Genomic DNA, 21564 nt, shown 5'->3' on the forward strand with positions numbered 1-21564 from the left:
AAGCTCCTTTTGTCTTCTATGCCCACAAACCTTGCAGAGGTTTAGAAGTCCTGATTCCTATTGTTGTACAATATTAGAAATGCTAAATATTTTGAGGGGGGCAGAAAGGAGGAACAAGCGATCTATCTTTAAGGCCATAAAGCTTGTCTTTAAAACTGGCTCAAAAAAGTCCATGATATCTATGAACATTTTGTAATCATTTCCCCAGAAAAATTTTGGTTATGAATTTGGCATGTGAAATAGTATTAATATTTAAATGAAAATTCATTGCATTGGTAATGTGTGGGGTTTTGTGTTGTTTTCAGACATATACGCTACAGATTTCTCTGGAAAATGGTCACATAGAATTAAGCTCTAGAGATCGTACTATTTTGAAATCTCCCCAGACGTATATGGATGGTTTACTACATTATGTGTCTATAATAAAAGATGATACTGGGTAAGTACATATGCATTTGTGCTGGAGGAAAAGAATCCAAGTACCTTTGTCAATAAATAGTTTCATGAGTGGCTATGACTCTGAAAACCTGTCACTTACTGGCCAACCTTGTGGTGATGAGCCTCTCCAGAATTAGGCAGGTTGGTCTTCCAACAACAAAGACAGAGTCCATTATGGGCCTGTCCTCCAAGGCTTTCCCATCTAGGAGGACCTACCAGAACTTGTGATATGTAAATATGGGCACTGGTCTTTGAGTATTCAGGATCATCTCCAATCCCAGCTTAGAGAAGCATCAGAACAGGCCATCTGAAGTAGGAAAAAAAATAAAAAATGTTGATTTAATTTTTTTAATCCTTTTATCAAGGAGTTAATGTCCGGTTTTCTGATGTTTTTATAACCGTCCTAGAGGCATCTGCTTTGTAGTCATATAAAGAACCAGAAGCCTTGGAGTCTAGACTTTCCTGTGCTCATATTGGCTGTGGGCAGGTCACTTAATCTGTCAGTACTCTAAGGAAGTCTCTTTAGACTATAAATTATAGAGAAGGGGCCAGCATGTATTGGTAGAAGTAATTTCCTCATTGGAGAGTTCTCTATATCAATTAAAATCACAACTTTAGTCATTATCTCTTTATAACATATTCTATTCTTGATTCTGCCATGATCTTGCTTTGGAATATAGAAGTTCCTTCAATTTTATGTATTAATTACATGTAAAATGTATGGGATTGCCTGTCATCGGGGGGAGAGAATGGAGGGAGGGGGGGATAATTTGGAAAAATGAATACAAGGGATAATATTATAAAAAATTACTCATGTATATATACTGTGAAAAAAATTCTAAATAAAAAAATTTATGTATTAATTTCCTCATAAAGAAAAAAAATAGTGACACAAGTTATAGGATGGACTGATTACTAGGCTATTTTCTGTAAAGAATTTGAATATGTCAAAGATCAAAATCAGTGTGTTGGTTCAGTTTCTTTTCTAGCACATTTTACTTTCATTAAAGAAGCTGGCTAGCACAGTGTGTAGATTACCAGGCCTGGAGTTAGGAAGGCCTCAGTGCAAATGCAGCCTCAGACATGTAGTAGCTATGTGATCTTCGGCTTCTGTTTGCTTCAGCTTTCTCTTCTGTAAGAGAGAGAACCCACCTCCCTAGGTTTTTGTGAAGATCAAATGAGAAAATAATTGTAAAGCACTTAGCAGTACCTGGAATGTAAACACTATATAAATATTAGTTATCATCATCATCATCATCATCATCATTATCTTCCCAGACTAAGACTTCTGATTGATGACAAGACCCTCAGAGATAACCAAAGATTACTGACAATCCCAGACTCAGAGCAGTCCCTACGCTTTGGTGGGAGTGATTTTGAAGGATGTATCACTAATGCATTTTTCCAGAGGTATGTGGTTTATAAATTTTTAATCATTGAAATTCAAGTAGGAAAATGACTCACATTTTAAAGTGAGTTATATTTAGTTTTGGCCCATAGGTGACAATGCCTTTTTATGGAGCCAGAATTCTAAACATGGGCTTCTGCATTATTGTCATAAAATCTAAACATCTAAAATATCTTTGTTTACATGGCTATACAAAAGTCTGAAAAACAAAAGCACACAATGAGCATGCAAGCATTTTTTTTTTTCAGGAGGGATGTGACCTAAGTATTCATGACTTGAGTGTGCTTGATATCCCTTGAATTGGCTCCTTCCCTTCTCCTTTCTTCCTTGATGTTCTCTGCTGAGAGACGAGGGTATCCTCTCTCACCTCCTTCTGGAGAGCCCACTCTTCCCAGAACTTCCTTTCTCTCGAGATCTCACTCAGCTCCTTCAGCATCTCACTTTACTACAATGCTCATTGATGCTAGTGATGCACTAGGTGTGGTGGTAAGAGAAAAAAGGAGAAGGAAGTCCTACCTGTTGTAGACAGAGTGACACAAGATTATCTAATTACCGTCTAGTGTAGCCCAACAGGGAGACTGAAAGAGGGAACCAGGTAATCTGTATTAGCCTGTGTAATGCAATGAACTTTATCTCCTTGATTATCAAGGGATAAAATGAAGATGGAAGACAAGGTAGAGAAATAAAGGTATATTCTTCAAACTCTGAAAACAAAACAAACATAAAATTCCCATAAAAGTGTTTTTATATGAGTTTATATCTTGGGGAGAGCCCTGGGCATGGAGTCAGAAAACCTCAGACACTTACTAGCTGTGTATCCTGAGCAAGTCACTTAATCCCAATTTACCTCAGTTTATCATCTTTAAAATGGGGACACACTGGAGAAGGAAACCACTTCAGTATCTTTTTCAGGAAAATCACATCGACAAGTCCATGGAATCATGAGGAGTTAGATATGAACAACAGTAGTTAGGTTTTACACTTAAGATGCATAACATATTAAATTGACTTTTGCACAAACATGAGTATTTTTGAAGCAATATACCTGGGGATTTAAGTTCCTAATTAAATTTTCAGATTTGAAGAAATTTTGGAGCAGGGGTTCTTAATTGAGTGGGTTGGGGAGAAAGGAGGGAAGGGCCATAGAAAAGGCAGAGAGGAGGGGAAGGTGGCCATAAATTTTTCTACTGTTTCCTAATTTTTCTAATTATATTTTTTCATTTTTTTTCTAAATTATAATTATATTTCAACCTAACTGGTTTCCTTTGTAATCCTATATATTTTATTTTATGCATTCAAAAATATCATTCTCAGAAAGAGATCCATAGTCTTAACCAGTTTGTTACAGGGACTCATCATCCAAAACCATGCAAGAAGCCCTCCTTTGGAGTAAATGTACCTCATACTTTGTACGTGAGCATTATCCAAGGTGATTTAGAGAAATTTACCTTTCTTTCTCTTTTGTTCCAGATTAGCCCAGAGTCCTGAAGTTCTCAATTTAGTCAGTCATACTCGGAGGGAAAAGGAGACTGTGTCCCTAGGAGCCTGCAATTTAAACAAGCCACCTTTTCTAATGCTGCTGAAAAATTCAGCAAAAATCAGCACACCCAGGACATTCAACATTGATAGGGTATGCATTCTGGCCTTCCACCTTGCTTCCTCTGCTGGAGATTCAAGTTTTCATTTGTTGCCTAGATGCTAACAGAGACTACAAAGTCAATGACCTACTTTATTCCCCACGCGAGAGAATGAAAGCCCCACAGTGGGCCTAGTGCTAGATTATAAATTTAGTGAGGAAACCTGGATAATAATCCATATAATTATGGGACCTGAGTCAATTATGTTCCTCTCAATTAATAGAGTTTAAAAATGCGATTTTGGATACTTCTCTCTCTCTCTCTCTCTCTCTCTCTCTCTCTCTCTCTCTCTCTCTCTCTCTCTCTTTTTCTCTCTCTCTCTGACACATAGAAATACTTTAAATTTCAGTTTCCTCATCTGTAAATTAGATTATCATAAGAAAGTTTTTGGCAACATCTATAATGCTATATAAATGGGCGAGTGGATTATGGTTATTTTTACAGCAATAGCCATATTGTTGCTGCATCAACTTTGGCAGGGGGAAAAGTGGGGAGATTCATTGGAGCTCGGATCCTGATTGTATGAGGAAGAGAGAGAAAATGAAGGATCCAGAATGACTGTAGTTTTGAGTTTTGATACTGAGAAAAAGACAATGCCTTTAATAGAAAGAGAAGTCAAATGGCAAAGTATAGCAACATATCCCATTAGCTGTGATTCTAATTTCATGCTATAAATATCTGTGGAAAAAAGGAGCATGGTTTAGTGGACTAAATGCCAGCCCAGAAACCCAAAGGTTTTATGAATTCTAATCCTTGCATGGTCGGTCATTGCTATCCTGGGTGGATGAGAAAACCATGACTAAATAAATGTTAAGCTACAGGACCAATATATCTTACCTTAATCATAATTTCTAACTTTTTTCCTCCATCTTTTTGTGCAGCTACAAGAAGATATGCGTCCTGCCCCTCTGATGAAGAAAGAGATTTGGACAAACACCCAGCACTGTATTGAATCACCTCAGGCTCAGGTTTCTAAAGGAGCTTATCAGTTTGGGGACAGTCCCACTAGCCACTTGATCTACACATTCCCTAAAGAGATGCTGAAAGACAGGTATGCATGGTATAATGCTTTGAAATTTTGTTTTATTCCAACTCAATTCAATTCAATTCAACTATGATTCTCAAAGCCTTAAAATGGGAGGAATAGAGCGGACTCTACAGAATTATTTAATGAGAAGGGAAGAAAAAGGACTTCCCTCTTTAATCAAACAACAAACATTTGTTAAACACTGTGCTCGGGCAGGGTTTCAAGGGATACAAAGAAGAGGCAAACCTTTGCCTTCAAGAAGCTTACATTCTAATAAAAGAGATTTGGACTATTTGACCAATAAGCTGATTTGTGCAAAGGACAAATGGCAAGAATGCCTACAGTGAGTTCCTCATACTTGAAATAAAAGCATATTAACATAGTGTATAAGAGCTGACTTTAGCCCCATTACCCAGTTTGGAAACAGGAATTATCTAAAAGAATTATAATTTTTTCATTCCCAAAATACTTTTTGCCTCTAAGAAAGCCCACATTCCCCCTTCCTTGAATTTTATATTCAAAAAGAAATAATTACTTTTCAGTAGGATAGTTCTCAAATGGATCATTTTTAGACCAAGTATCTTGACTTCTTTGTGGTGGTAACAGTGAAAAAGGATATGACAGCTAAGTGGTGTAGCGAATAGAGTGTTGGGCTTGCAATCGGGATGACTCATCTTCCTGAGTTCAAATCTTATCTTGCCCACTTACTGGGTAAGTCACTTAATACTTAGCCTCAGTTTCCTCATCTGTAAAATGAGCTGGAGAAGGAAAAGGCAAACCACTTCAATATCTTTGTCAAGAAAACTGAAAGACTTAACAACAATAATCTTGGCTTCTTTGTGGTGACAACTTATGTTTCTATTACTGAGAAAGGAATGAACCAAAATACCACACTAAAAGAAAGGGAGGAAAGGGCTTTTTGAAAAGGATTTTTTTTTTCTATTTTAAAAAAGTCATTAGGAATTCTTAAAGACACATATAAAACACATATAAAAATAGTTTTCAAAAAGACAAATCATTTTAATATACTGAATGGAAGGTCAGCAAAAACTGCATTTGAGTGCTCCCCGTGACAAATATTGGCAGCCTTTGAACCCTGGGCAAGTAATTTTAGCTCTTCATACCTTGGACAATTTTCCCAAGATTATAATTTGCAAAGTCTATGCCAGTGTGCCCTGGTGGAGGGAGTTGGGGAGTTTCCCATGCCAATGAAATCATATTGCAATTGAAATAATAATAATAATAATCACAATAATAGCATTTATATAGTGCTTTAAAGTTTGCAATGCACTTTTCATATGTATCTAATGCATTGGCTTATATCCCCTGCATGGTAATTTTCAGTTATGTTTAATTCAACAAAGGTTTTTAAGTGCTTATTATGATCCTGGCACTGTGTTAGATATTGGGCATGCAAAAACAAAAATAAAGCTATGTCTGGCCTCAAGTAGCTTACTGTCTCCTGGAGGCAAAACATCATGTACACAGAAAAGTTAATATGTTCACAAATAAGTTCTAAAGTTTCTGTTGTTGTCTGTTTACCTTATTCTGAAGTGACCCAATTGCATTAAGTTCTTAGAAGTTTTGAAAAATACCTAACAGCATAATGAATGAGAGGAGTGGTGATACAAGTTTTACAGGAAAAGGTAACCAGCCAAACTGCCACAGTTCTTTAGATTGATTCAGGCTAGCCCTCCTGGAAACTTCTTTGACTTCCTAATTGGAAAAAAAATTTGCACATCAATCTATAAAGGAAGACATTTCTAAGCCAATACAAATGGCATTTATAGTTTTCAGCCCATTTTCTTGACTCTTTCTCTTATAGATGGCTACTCACAAAGCTAGGTTAACTTTATGATAATAAATGATGTTTATATATAATACTTTAAATAACTTCTAGATGGCACCACAAATAGAGCACTAAGCCTGAAATCAGGAAACCACATCTTCCTGAGTTCAAATCTAGCCTGAGATACTTATCTGGAGCTGGGCAAATCATTTAACCCCATTTCTCTCACTTTCCTTATATGTAAAATGAATTGCTGAAGGAAATGGCAAAACACTTTACTTTCTTTGTCAAGAAAACCCCAAATAGGGTTCTAAACAGTCAGACAAGATGAAATGGCTCAACAACAATAAAACGTTATCATATATATTACATATAATATGTATTATATTTACATATGTTATGTTACACATTATTATGCATAATAATGTTATTATAAAGAAGTATTTTACACACACTATTTCTTGGTCCACACAACATCCTCAGAATTCAGGTAGTCACTATTTTTATCCCCATTTTATAAATAGGAAACTATTACTTGCCCTAAATCAGAGTAACATAGACTTCATATCCCTAACAAATACAAAGTATTAGGGTGTTATGTGGAGAGTGCCTAGTATATCATAAAGCACAATATGAGCTATCATTATAAGGAACATGTCAGATTTCTGTCTTGCCTGCCAATGTTCTCCCATAGTTATTAAAAACAAAAACCCAGCTTACTGAAAAGTAGAGAGGATTGACAACAGCTCCTTTAGCTCCAAATATTAACAAGACTACATTGTTATTTTTTTTTTCAGGAAAATGCAAGGGTGTTTATATATATATATATATATATTATGCCTCTTGTTCTAAATACAGGCTCTCTCTGTCTTCTTCCTACTCTCATTTAATACACCACACAATAAATTTAGCCCTTAGGCAATTTGGGTGTAAAAGTTTAACTGTCACACAATTTTCCATCTGGTCTTTTTTCCCTCAGGGATATAAGGGCCATTGGTGATCATTATATGCATTAATAAGAATAGTAACAATGCAGCAGAATATAACATCTCAGATATTTGGTTCTTTCACTGACTTTACTGAGTATCAGCAGTATGCTGCTGTTTTAAGACTCCATTTGGGGTTTTCTTGGCAAAGATATTGGAGTGGTCTGCCACTTCTCCAGCTCATTTTCCAGCAGTAAAAACTGAAGTAAACAGGGTTAAGTGATTTGCCCAGGGTCACATAGGTAATAAGCATCTGAGATTGGATTTTAACTCATAAAGATGAGTCTTCCTGATTCCAAGACCCTTGTTCTATCCACTTGGGCCACATAGCTGCCTTTATTTCACTTCCTCATCTATGAGACAAGAATAATAATAGTATGTCCATCCTGGAGTTGCTTTGAAGATAAAATCATATAATATTTGTAAAAACTTATGATATCCTGAAAGTGCTAAATACTAATTATTTTCATGTTATTGTAAAAAGAAATAACCTCTTGCTGCTTATCACTCACCCTTCTATGAACATATGCAAAAGGTAATATATATTTAGGGGCATAAAAATTCCACCTTGCTATTTATTATCCAATTAGGCAACCAGCTAATAGCCACCATAAACTTTTATGACAATTCCCTAGGAGAGCAAGTAAATAGCAGCAATTGAACTGGGAAGTTTTCTCTCTGCACTTCAGTTTCCTAAAAGATTCTACAAATTACTAATTTAATAAAATTTCTTTTCATTCTGAACTTAACAAATGCCAGATAAAATGAATATTTGCAGATACACAGTAGAACAGAAAAGGAAAATTGTATATGAAATTGCAGATCTCTTAATATGTATAGCTTGGGGGCAGCTAGATAGTGGATAGAGCACCAGCCCTGAATTCAGGAGGACCCAAGTTCAAATGTGGTCTCGGACACTTAACACTTCCTAGCTGTGTGACCCTGGGCAAGTCACTTAACCCCAGCCTCACAGGAAAAAAAAATATGTATAGCTTGGCTTCCTTTTTTAGGTATATAATGACTTTTAATGTTATTGTGCTTGTTTTTGTGCTTCTTTCTGGTCTCCTTTTTTGGTTCTCTATGTTTATGCGTGGTAGTAAGTCTTCCTACTCAGTATTTGGTCTTTGTCTCCTTCAGTTACAAGTCACAGTTTGCTGTGGACATACAGACAACTTCCACTGCTTCAGGACTGGTGTTTTTTGTCGGGAACAAGAGCTCTTGGATGTTGCTTCACATTTCAAAAGGACGCATTGCCTTTTTGCTGAGGACAGAAGGAAAGAAACTAAGACTGAAAACCAAAGAGAAACTCAATGATGGGAAGTGGCACACGGTAAGAGCTGCTCTAACAGTAGAAAACTTAAAAAATGTGGCCATGGAAATCACCCTTTAGGGATCCAGTATACTTGAAAAAGAAGAATAAAGTAAGTAACTCCATCTCCTGAATAGGTCTTGATGAGAACCTATAAGAGGCAGTATCATACCTTCCCATATATTCATTGTTTTAAATATTTAACATACTTTAATCTATGCAATTTTTCCTTGATACTGAGAAACTTCTAAACATATAATATTGCACCAAGATGGAATGAATATTTTTATTTCTCAGACATTTTGATCAGGCCTGCATTACCCTATGTTTCCTTGCCTTTTTCAACTCCCTAGATCATAATAATAGTAATAATATTCATTATTCATTCATACAGCACTTTTAAGTTTTACAAAGTACTTTACATAAATTGTTTTAAAACAATATTAAGAAGCAGGTAGTAAACTAAGTCTCAGAAGTTACTCACATAGCTAATAAATGTTAAGCCCCCAGAGATTATCTAGTTTGAGCCCTCATATTCTAGATGATAAAATTGAGGTTTAGAAAGATTAAGTTTCTTTGCAATAGTCATATAACTGGTTAGTGTTGGAGGTATGATTTGAACTAAGGTTTTCCAGACTGCAAGTCTGCACACTATCCATAGTCCCAAACAACACTGAATCCACATATAATGCTTTTCCCACTACACTGCTTCTTTAAGCTTATCATTATCCTTACAGCTAAACAAACTGATATAGTAGTCTCTTTTTCTAGTTGTACCCCTACTATGCCTGAGATGTCCTCCCCACAGCTTCCAATCCTTCCTCCCTCCTCCAATCAGGTTGCTTTCATAATCTCATTTATCATATTACCTTTTACATATGTTCATAGAAGGGTGAGTGATAAGAGGCAGGAAGTTATTTACTTGTATAATAATATGAAAATAATTAGCACTTAGCACTTTCAGGGTATCAAGCTGCCCCTGATTTCTAGTTATATAAAATGTTAATGTAGGTGCCCAAAGCCAATTCAAACCAATTTATAAGAACCAACTGTTATATTTTCTTTGGAAGAGTTTATTCTTCAGAAAGCAACAAACATTAAAAATGAGGCTTTGATTTATTGTTTTCTTTATTGTCTATGCTTAAGGTGATGGAGGAAAATAATAATGCAGATTAAATTTTAAAGCGTATCATACATATTTTGGGGGATGATGCACCAGTTGATAAATTTACCAGCACACCTCTGAGAGACATCATCTACTCCAATACTCTTTTTCCTGAAGATGAAACTGTGACATAGAGAAGTTTAATGACTTGCTAGTTTGTGTCACTTGAAGCTAGAAGCCAATTTTTCTGACATCCATCTCAGTCCTCATACTTCATTGCTTCTCTTACAAGAAAGTATAATGTTATGAGAGTATGAAAGAAAGAAAAGAGACTAGAGCTGGCATCAGGACACTAAAGTTTGAGTCATACCTTTGATACTGTAGGGATAGTGTGCAAGTCCCAAAACTGAGCTGCTTGAAATGCCATCAAAGTAAGTTTTTTTTTCTCTTTTTGATACTAGTAACTAGTAGCAGAGTTCAGCTTCAACTACCCAGTCAAAGAGAAATCTAAATGTGAATGTTTTCTTTCTCTCTAAGATTGTATTTGGACATGAGGGAAGGAAAGCCCGTCTTGTCATAGATGGTCTAAAGGTCCAGGAAGGAAGCTTGACTGGAAATGCTGTCTTTCCTTTCAAACCATCACTGATCTACCTGGGGGCCTCTCCCAGGGTGAAACTGAAGGTGAGTACTTCTTCTCTTGGGGGAATTAAAATATTCCAACTGTGGAATTATAAACATAATCATGATATATAATGCCTTCCTTCTAGATTTCTGGGTTTTAAAAAAAATCCACTTAATGCCCATAAGTCCCAAAATCTACTTCCAGAAAAATTCTCTTTTTTTTTTAACCCCTCAATCCTAAGGAGCTCACAATCCCTATCAGAGTGAATCAATAGGGAACAATCTCTCCATGCTAGCCATGTTAGCTGGAATTCTTACAATCTTCATTCCAGCAAGAACAGAATAAGGATTTCTTCATAGTTTGTCCATAACTACTTGGTTGATGCTGAGACACCTTGGGTCCCTTAATATTATAGTCAGCCCATAGGGATCATAATTACATAATTCATTTTAAATTGTGGTCAGCCACAAGGAATCTGAGTCCTAGTGGATTTAAAAGATAGACTGATTCAATGAGTGATGTTAAGTCATAAGAACATTTTTTAATACTATAGGGACTCTTAGCAGTACAGTGTATCTTGTTTCTGATGCTGATACAAAATTGGGTGCAGAATTTCATAGTAGAGAGGGATTTCAGAGTTCATCTGGATAAAGCCATGCCCACACTTAAACTGCTTTGTTTTTTCCTTGCAAAATATGACATTACTGAGCCTCTCCTTGAAGAATTCCTATAATGAAGAATTTATTCTCTCGGATTGCAACCCTTCTACTGCAAGAATTACATGCTATGGCCCCTTTGACTGTGAATGTTTGTTCCATCTGGTCCAGAATTTATTTAGTGCCTATTCTGGGTAAAGGATTGAATAAATAGACAATGTATCTCTAAGATCATTCATTCCTCTTTAATTTAGCCCATTATAATCTGGCTATTTATTAATTAAATCTTTTTTTGATGAATCATAACATCTATCATAAGATGTTCCATATTGCTTGTTGACCTCATTACAAAAATAGGGTTAGTGCCAATGAATGTCTGTAAATTGCATTTAATTCTTTTTACAAGAAGCACCTACTAGATTTAATGAGTGTTTTTCAATAATTCAAAACATCACAGTGGTGTATAACATCCTCATTTGCCTTCTAATTTAATTGTAGGACATTTATGAAGTACTGGGACTTGATGTATTTGATGATGTGTTTAGCAAATTTCCACTTGTTCGTTTTTTTGGAATTTGTTAATTCATTGGCCCCTTTTCATATATTAGAATTGCCTGTCATTAAACTCTTAACTCAATCAGAAGAAAATCTGGAAGATGCTTTGTACCTTCAAGGGAGGTGGCAGGACTAAGAATTATAAGACAGTGGTTTCTCCATTTCTCTGTTGTGTATATGTGTTTTATAAATGGAAAAATATACAAACAGTTGTATACACGTATTTGTGTATGTTATGCTTTCTATATAGGATATATTATAGAATATATTAATGTGTATGTATCTAGCTATATATATATATATAACTTTACATCTACATGTAGGAACATGTTTTGAACAAATGTACATGTAATTGTATGTGCATGCACATATGCATTGCAAATGTATGGTATTTAGTATATACACATACACATGCATACATATATTTTATTTATATATGGAAAGATAAGAAACAGAAATTTCCCTATAACCAAGCCCAACCATAGCTTAGTTTCCAATAAGTCAACCTTGGTCTTCCCCTTGCTATTAGCATATTGTTTAGAACTATGCATTTCCTATAATTAAACTTTTTTTTTTCTATAAACATTTGCAGAGCCTCCCCCAAAACAGCTTTGTGGGATGCCTGAGGAACTTTCAGTTGCATGGAAAGGCCTTAGATACTCCCTTTCAAAACTTTGGGGTAAGACCCTGTTTGGGTGGCCCTCTTGAAAAAGGAGTATATTTCTCTCAAGACGGTGGGCACATCAGCTTTGGTAAGAAACAACTCCATGAAGTTTCTGTCTCTAAGTCATTATTAAGTTCATTATTTGAGCATTTTGATAAACAGTTATAACTGTTTATTTTTAAAAGATGACTCCTGGATGCAGGGAAAGGAATTTAAAATAGTTTTTGGAATTCGTCCGAGAAGCCTCACTGGAATTTTAATGCATTTTGGAGGACAACCTGGGAAGTACTTAAGTGTTTATATGGAAGAAGGAAAGGTGAGTAATAGCTTTATATTGGAGCTAGTGCCTGGCACAGAGAAGATGATATATAAATGCTAGCTATTATTATTATTATTAGGGGCCTGCACAAGGGTTTTAACCATGTGAGTGCAGAAAAGCAGATGGTGATAGTGGAGGAAGAACTGTCAGTATCTGACCACTGATTGGATGTGGAGTGTGAAAGAGTCTAAAGTAATCAGTTTAAAGAACTAAGCAGAAAAAAGGAAGCTTTATGGGGAAGAGGATATCATGGCTGTTGTCAGCTTTTTGCCATACAAAATCACATTTGCTCTGGTCACAGAGGACAAAACTGGGAGCAATGGGTAGAATCTTCAAAGATACACATTTAGATTTACTATAATGAAAAATGTTCCAGTAATGACATCTGTTAAAAAAAAAAAGAGTTCCCTTACTCCCCTAGCGAAGAATGACCTTTATTTTTAGCCCTGGGTTAGCTGAAAGAGTTTCTGATTATGAAAGAATAAACCACAAGTAAAATCAAGAACTCTCCACTTGAAGGAAGATAATGACATAGTTTAATTTAGTACAAAAACTATCAGGGAAGGCCACATCATCTACTTGTATGCAGATTTTATGTAAATATCAACCTAGTTTTCCTTACATGAAAATTTGATGTGCCATTAATAAGGTCTAGAAAGCATTTTTAATATCCTCAAAGAAAAGCCACTATAAAAATATAAAATATTACTTTGGCATCTTTATCTAGCTGCTTATCCCTACCATGAGGTCATTTGTCCCAGCCAGCATCACCTTTTGCCTACCAGATATCACGTGCTGATGGATGCAAAGCTAGATGTGTTTCTGTATAAATTTCAGGAAGGACCTATCATCTAACTCATTAATATTTACCAATAATATTTAAGTAGATTTGAAAACATCATCTTAATAGATTGGACAAAAGCTGCACTGTTGCTTTGCATCATTGGTCATTCTTTGGAATATCTCATTGGACATTAGCATTGGACAGTCAAGAGTATGCAGTGGGAGGAGCAAGCACAAGTTGTAGATTGTTTTTTAGTCATTCATATATGCTCAATACCTAAGCTGTTCCTTGGAAATGTTGGTAAAACGTATGGGGCAAAAGGAAAAGAACTAAGAAAGCTTCTTCTCTTCCTGGAAGAACTGATGGTAAAAGTACTTATGTGTTTCAGGTCACTGCTACTGTGGACAGTGGGGATGGTAAGATGCTGACATCAGTCACACCCAAGCAATCTCTGTGTGATGGACAGTGGCATTCTGTGGCAGGTATTGTAACAGATGCTAGGAAAGATGACTTCCCATTTCAAAATGGATTATTTCCAAAATTTTTAATGGAAGTAAACATTTGGTTTGTAATTAACCAACTCCATCAATGCCAGTGTGCAGTGAGGAAGCTAAAGTCTGTGTCTCTATTCCAAAGTAAATCTGTTCTAAGCCCCTAGCTTGGGCATATGATTTAAGAATTCTGTTTCCCATCTATTATCAAATTAATATAATGTTTGATCCTGGCAAATGGATTCAAAGAAAAAAAGCTCACATTTATAGGGACTTCTCATTAAAATTTTGTTCAACCGGCAGTACAAGATTTATAATTCCTATTTTACAGTTGAGGAAAACAAAGCTTAGGAATGTGAATTGACTTGTCTAAAGTTACACCCTAATTAATTGTAGAACTGGGGTTACAATGAAGGTCTTTTGATACCAAATCCTCCACTTTCTCCACTGTGCTAAATCAGTTATGTGTTCCTTAGGGTAATTGTTGGAGTGGGCTTTTTGCTTTAGAATGGGATTTTTTTCCTTTAAAAATACCTTTTGGGTGGCCTTTAAAAGCCAATAATGAGGAAAATTCAACAAAGAAGCAAGTCCTTAGGCTAAAAGGAAAAGTAACAATAGGCAATTTTATTTCATGGAAGTGTGCTACTATGGAAAGTGATCTTTCTTTGGAGATAAGTTTCATGATTGCTTTGATAATTCATTGAGCTTCAGCATTCTCATCTGGAAGATGGGGGCAACAGATTCTTGCATTGGCTTGGTCTCAGAGATATTGTGAGAAATGCCCTTATCTATCTTAAAGTGCTACAGAAATGTGAGATATTATAAATAGTGGGTACTGTCTTCAAAATCTTGCATATGCACAATACATACATGCACATGTACATGCAAAATATGTATGTGCATACAAATACATGCATACATAAACACATACAAAATGTATCCATATATACACAAAATGTGTGCTACATACGTACACATACACATATATTTATGAATGCACATATCTGCATATATTTTATGTTGTGCTTTCATCAGGATAGGGAGCTCCTCGTCAGGCTTATCCTATACCAATTAAGATAGTGCCTGCTCTGTAACTTAGAGAATGACTTGGAATTCTGTGAGGTTAAATAATCTATTCAAGATTCGCACAGCAAGAAAATGACAAAATCAGAATTTGAACCAAGGCCAGGTGTCTATCCACTATGCCATAGTGCCTCTCTGCAAATACATATATACTATAAATGTGAATTTATGCTGACATTGTTTTTGGTATTTAAGGTCAGGATTTTTTTTTTTTGCTAGCTTAAAGAGATCTGTGACAAAAGTATAATTATAAGCTAATTAACATGAGGTAAATTTTTTGCTTGGGTTGGGGAATGGGATTCAGCAGTTTATACTGAGCTATACTCTATATCAGGATGAATTTGGAATCAGTTATTGAAAACCATATATAAAGAAATACAGGTATAGGTAAAACTGGTATTGTAGTTCAAGTGGTTACTCACACATGGGGAGATCACACTGCAGGTCAGGAAGTGTAACTTAACTGGCTTCTTTTCCCACAGTCACTCTAAAGGAGAATTTGCTGCAGCTCGACCTGGACACAGATAGCAGCTATGAAGCTGGGCAGCTGCCCATCCTGCCAGCCAGCAACCAGCAGCCTTTGTATTTGGGAGGCATTCCAGGTGACTATTCTTCAGGCTTTCTTATAACCTCAGACAATCACATCCAATACAGTTACTAGATTTATGGATTGGTGACTAGATGCCAAGAGCAGCTGTGTGCTAGTTTTCTTAGGAATGTGTGGGTGTTAGAGATTTTGAGGCTTTGTTATAATCAAGAAACCAGGATGATGCTGCTGGTGCCCCTTTATTTGATAGTTCAAACCACTGCTGCTATTACACTCTGCCTCATTCTGACAATTCTCTAAAGGCTTTTTTGGAGCTCCATAAGAAGCTGAGTTAACTAGCATATTGATTAGAGCAGAGGATTTGAGAAGAGAAATGAAAAAAAAAAGGGAGTTCTTTCTGCTTTGGTCATTAGCTCTTCACTAGTGAGCTAGTGAGCAATGTGGAGCCAGAAATAGAGACTCAAGCAAGCTGAAATATAAGCAAGATCATGGGCTCTCAGAGCTAGAAATTAGAAGGGACCTCTGAGGCTGTTTGGCCCAATTCTCTCATTGTACAGATGAAGAAACTGAGGCCTGTGGAAATTAAGTGGCTTGTCACAGGAGACAGAGTTTCTAGGCATAATACTGGGATTTGAATTCAGGTTTTCTTATCCCTCAGACCTTGAGCCTGGAAATAATAGCACACATCATCAAAATAAACATTAAATGCCTAGAAATATCTCTCTGCTCTCCTGATGAATTTATTTCTCCTCAAACAAGGAGAAATATCAGCTTTATAATTATTCCATGACCTTCTACACTAATCATAATCATAATTTATGATTCATAAATCATAAAACAGAAATCATAAAACACTGTTTTACCTTCCTTAAAGACCTAAAAGAATCAGCTTGATCAAAAAAAAAAAGGAAAAAAAATAGAATCAGCTTGATCGTAATTTACTAGCATGTAGTTTAGGGATATATCCTGCATAAAGAATTTTTAGGTTGCTTTTTTTCCCTACAAGAAAGAAAATTTAAAATAGAATGCTCACCCTACCCATTACTTTAAACATAAAGGTCATACATTAAGTGTTTCTCTCTTTCTTCTCTCAGCCAACTTGACAACGCTGAGACTGCCTGTGCAAAAGCCCTTCTTTGGCTGCCTCAAGAAGATCACAATCAACAATGCAGCTGTCTCTGTCACGAAGGCCTTAGAGGTCCGGGGAGCTGTCAGTCTGAATGGCTGTCCTGTCCACTAACTCTAGGCAGTGTATAATGAGAAAGTCCTTGGATGTTCAAGGTCCTGAATGACATGGGATTCATCTTCTTAAATACTGCCTCAGATAAATATATTTCCCATTCTTTTCAACATAATTCGAGAATCAAGATGTCCAAAGTGACTTAACAACCAATCTCATACTTACTGATGGCCCCATATATTCCTCTGTTATTGGGATTGTAGAAGTGTTCAACATTCATGTATATGTTATATAAAAATGTTGTTTATTTGGGAATATAAGCAAAATACTATATGTTTATAATGCAAAACATAATTTCTTATTTGTTAAAAAAATAACATCAATGGAGATTGAAATACTTTAAAATGAAATTTTGACATATGTTACATAAAGTTATAATTTATGGGGCCAAATAAATGCAACTTACCCTTCCAATTCTCTGTTTTTACATAACATTAACACAAAATTATCCTGAAAAGATATACATGTATGCTATTATTCAATATTTACACATGACACAAACACATGACTGTGTCACAAGAGTCTCTACACAGGCAGGACCCTAAGGATATTAAAGAGGTGTGAAGCAAAGTGCTCTTTGAAGGAGCTCAAAAGGAAAGGTTTAACAGGAAAGGTTGCAACCAAGTGAGACCAGAGTGGATTTTTCAAAGGAGGTGGCATCTGAGTTGGTTAAGAGTTTAGATTTAATATAAGCATAAGATTTTAAAATCAGGATAAGACTCATTAGGATAGGAGTTCTCAACCTGGAGTCTGTGAACTTGTTACTAACAATATTTTCATAAAATATGTATATGAATATGCATATATAAATAATAAAATAAATCTAAAATATCTATTACATGCATATAATATTATAGATTTATTATATTCCTTATTACATACTTATATATAACACAAATAAATATGTAAATAATAGACTATATATATATGTATAAAAACAATACTCTATATATTGGATCAATGTATTATATTGAACATATTTAAAAACATTAATCTTGGAAGGGATCCATAGACTTTACCTGGATGCCAGAATGGCTTCTGATACAAAACAGGGATAAAAACTTCTGCTCTAAGGCTATAAGTCCCAGAGAAGATGTTGTCTCCATCGATAACAGGAATTTTCTCACTGAGGCTTCCTATGCTGATGAAATCACAAATCTTCCCACATATACACACAAATGTAGTGGTGTATATTCACTCACATGTGTGTGTGTGTGTGTATATATATATATATGCTTATATGCATGTATACATATGTGCATATGCATTTTAGTGAGCACAAGCATATGTACCATTGTGTATTTGTGTGTATAGATATGTAAGAAGGGAAAAAAAAACAGCTGCAAACTCATACACATATTTATAATATAGGAATTCAATAACAAAGAGGAGAGGGAGTGAAAAAATTCTACATACAGAGAACAGTGTAAACAGAGTATAGATCTGACTGTTGGGTAACCAGTGAGCCACCCTAATTTGCAAATTTGCCTTGGGATTTCTGGGAACAAGACTCTTTTCCCCTGGAAGGAAGTTGTTTTCCATGTGAAGAATTTTGATATAGACTTCTACCCAGAGCCTGAATTATACCAAGAGACCTGCTTCTCCACACTATTGGGCTCTCTGGCCCCAAAGCTTTCCTTGCTTCTGATAGGTCCTAAAGGCTGATCTCCTGCCCTCTAGTTTCAAAGAGCTGCTGCCTTTCTTTTTCAAATTCAGACTCACAGATAAATGCTCATCCCAAAGGAAAACTTTCTCCTTCTTATTTACAGGTGAATATAAAGCTTCCCTTTCAGTGTCTGCTCTTTAATCCTTTGAAGAGACACTTGGTGGCAAAATCATCTTGACTATATCCCTCTTTATCTCCTCACAACTATAAGTGCTACTGAGTTCCAAAGAGGAAAGCCTCTCGGTCACACAACTTAGGAGACTTAAAAAAATCTGAAAAGGAAAGCCCTCCTTGGGTATCTTGAGGGTTTGCTATAAAGATTAATTACTTGAAAGGATGAAATTTAAAAGTTTAATGGAGATATTTACAAATATATTTCTGCCATAGGAAAGCTGGAGAAAAAAAAAAAACATAGGAAGGAAGGCAGGAATTGTATTCACATGACAAAAGAAAAATGAGCAAAGCATAGAATCAAGAATATTTAAAAAAGAAGAGATACTAAAGAGATCTAACCCAATCCTTTTATTTTACAAATGAAAAAATAGGGAAGGCCAGCAATTTGCTCACGTACACACTAATACACATATTTTCACATATTTACTCTCCCCTCCCCTAACACACACCCATATATACATATACATACATAAGTACACATACTCAGAACTATAACTTAACTATGTTTTCAATAAAAATTTGACAAAAGATACCTAAATTATGAATGAAAAATATTAAATATCATGCTAATTATTCAGGACATAAATAAATTGTTGCTGCTTTCAAGGACTTCACATTCTAGTGGGGTAAAGGAGGGAAAAATGTAAAAAAAGATAATTCAGCTGAGACAGGGAGGAAAACAACTGGAACTTCTAGATTGAACACTATTTTTCTCCAGTCAGGAATGTATCTTGCTTTTAACAAACCAACAATAATTAACTAATGGGCCCATTCCACTTAGAAATCCTGAGAAAACATTCTATGAATACTGCATATTTCAGTAGTTAATTATCAGTTCACTCAAAGACTAGACTCTAGAACTTGCCAATTTGGAAAGCATTCAGGATAACAAGTGTTCAATATAAAGTTAAAGAGAAGCTTCAGGGGCTACTTCTCTTTCTAATTCTAGAAAAATATTACAATGCCAAAGGTTGAAAGGTTCATAAAGTCTCTTTCTCTCTTTAGGGAAAACGAGATCATTAGGCTTAATGCAAGCAGACTCCCAGACTGGTTAAATTATTTCTTACATTTTCAGTTTCTAACTCCTTTGCCAGTGGCCTACTTTCTTGATCTCTTCAGTCTATGGTTCCTTTTTTTGCCTCTATAGCCTAGAAGGAATTAACCTAAAGGCAAATCTCTTCATTTGGAGATGAACAAATAGAGTTAGACAAATTAAGTTACTTGTCCAGGGTCACATAGCTAGGAAATATTAGGCTGGATTTGAATTCAGGTCTTCCTGACTCTAATCTAGTATTCTATTCATTGAGTCATTACCTGTTTAATTATAAAGTCTCCTTTATTTCTATCCTGTGGATGTTAGTTTTCTATTGCATTAACATGGAAGTGGGGAATTAAATTAGGTGCAATCTCAGATCTGGTTCCTTTTATAAACTAACATATGACAGAGAAGAGAAACTTGTCTCACTTTTGTCATATCTTAGGTTTTCAGAAATCTGTGAAGATGATAAAAATAAACATCAGGAGAAGAAAATGCTGATAGTGACATCTCAGAAAAGGAGACTGATTTTATGAAGTTTCACCTGCAGAAATTTCATCCAGTAAACTCTTAGGTTTTTTTTTTTTCCTTCTTCTCATTTTCAGAAAGATCAAAGGGAAAAGGGGGTGAGAAAAGTAGCAGTAAACTGGAAGTAGGAAAGAATTGAGTTTAAATCCTACCTCAGACTTTTTTTGCTGTATGACTTTTGACAGACAAGTCACTTAACTTTCCAGCATTTCAATTATCTCATCTACCTCCCAAGTTATTTTGAAGATCAAATTAGATAATATTTGCAAGACAGTATATAATGCTATAATTATTAAACTTATGTATAATAAATATTGGCCATGGTATTCAGGAACTATTTTGGAAATATGCATTGCTTTCTTAGGTAGCTAGATAGCATAGTGGACAGAGCACTGGGCGGGGAATTGGGAAGACATCCTCATGAGTACAAATCCAGCCTCATACATTTACTAACTGTGTGACCCTGAGCAAGTCACTTAACCCTATTTGCCTTAGTTCTTCATCTGTAAAATGAGCTGGAGGAAGAAACTGCTAACTATTCCAGTATTTCTGTCAAGAAAACCTCAAAGAAGAAGGCCATAACTGAAAGGACTCAACAACATAGATTCATTGCCAACTAAAGCTTGATTTAGGAGACAAAACCTAAATTTCTTATATTTTAGTGTAATAGTTCAAAAATATTTTGATCCCCAAAGAGACAAGGAAAAGAAGAAAAAAATTTTTTGGATTATACCTGCCAAAACCAGGAGAAAGTAAAGTTTTACATTCCAAAATTAAAAAGAAAGTCTTATCAGATTCAATTTATCACACACAAAAATTATTAAAAAGGGAAGAATCTGGGATTTACAACTGCAAGGTGGGTATCATAAATTGTTTTATCACCATTCTGTTTCTTGATCAAAATAACTGAGAGTCTTAGGAAAATCTCAGCTGGCTACTTGATGATTTTGTAACTTCCCTTATACTTTTGATTTTTTCCACAATTAAAATGGCCACGCTGGATCCAAAATAACAACGGAATAAAAAATGAATTTAAAAAAAATTTATAATACAACATAATAACTAGTTTTACAATGGTAACCTGGGACCCTGTAGCAAAAGCCTTGTACTCTTCTGAACATGAATGCAAGCTTGGAGGCCTTTCAATAAGTAATACTATCCATAGCTTGTGTTTATGCCTCCCTGTAGCTTCTCTTAAGAAGATCAGAATCTGGCTTATTTTACTTCTTCCGTAAGGATATTTTTTTCTCCTAGCATTAACTGAAGCATTGCTCATCTAACTTGGAGCAGCTAGGTGGCTCAGCAATGAAATAACAGGTTTGGGATCAGGAAGACTCATTTTCCTGAGTTCAAATCTGGCTTCAAACACGTAGTAGCTATGTGATCTTGTACAAGTCACTTAATCCTGTCTGCTCCAGCTTCCTCATCTGTAAAATGACCTGGAGAAGGAAATAGCAAATCACTTCAGTATCTCTGCTAAGATATGGTCACAAATTGTTA

The 21564-nt window shown here is 35.4% G+C and overlaps 1 protein-coding gene across 1 annotated transcript in view; it reads left to right on the top strand.

Moving 5' to 3' along the window:
* LAMA3 (laminin subunit alpha 3) overlaps nucleotides 1-17074 on the top strand; it is a 309755-nt gene extending 292681 nt beyond the window's left edge. The window contains 11 exon segments of the mRNA XM_074276692.1: nucleotides 306-439; nucleotides 1717-1848; nucleotides 3317-3476; nucleotides 4365-4534; nucleotides 8423-8615; nucleotides 10237-10380; nucleotides 12125-12284; nucleotides 12382-12512; nucleotides 13688-13781; nucleotides 15356-15475; nucleotides 16515-17074. Coding sequence (XP_074132793.1) covers nucleotides 306-439; nucleotides 1717-1848; nucleotides 3317-3476; nucleotides 4365-4534; nucleotides 8423-8615; nucleotides 10237-10380; nucleotides 12125-12284; nucleotides 12382-12512; nucleotides 13688-13781; nucleotides 15356-15475; nucleotides 16515-16660 — 1584 coding nt within the window. The 3' untranslated portion in view covers nucleotides 16661-17074.
* Nucleotides 17075-21564: the final 4490 nt, after the last annotated feature.

This window comes from Sminthopsis crassicaudata, chromosome 1, assembly GCF_048593235.1.
Source record: "Sminthopsis crassicaudata isolate SCR6 chromosome 1, ASM4859323v1, whole genome shotgun sequence".
NCBI lineage: Eukaryota > Metazoa > Chordata > Mammalia > Dasyuromorphia > Dasyuridae > Sminthopsis > Sminthopsis crassicaudata.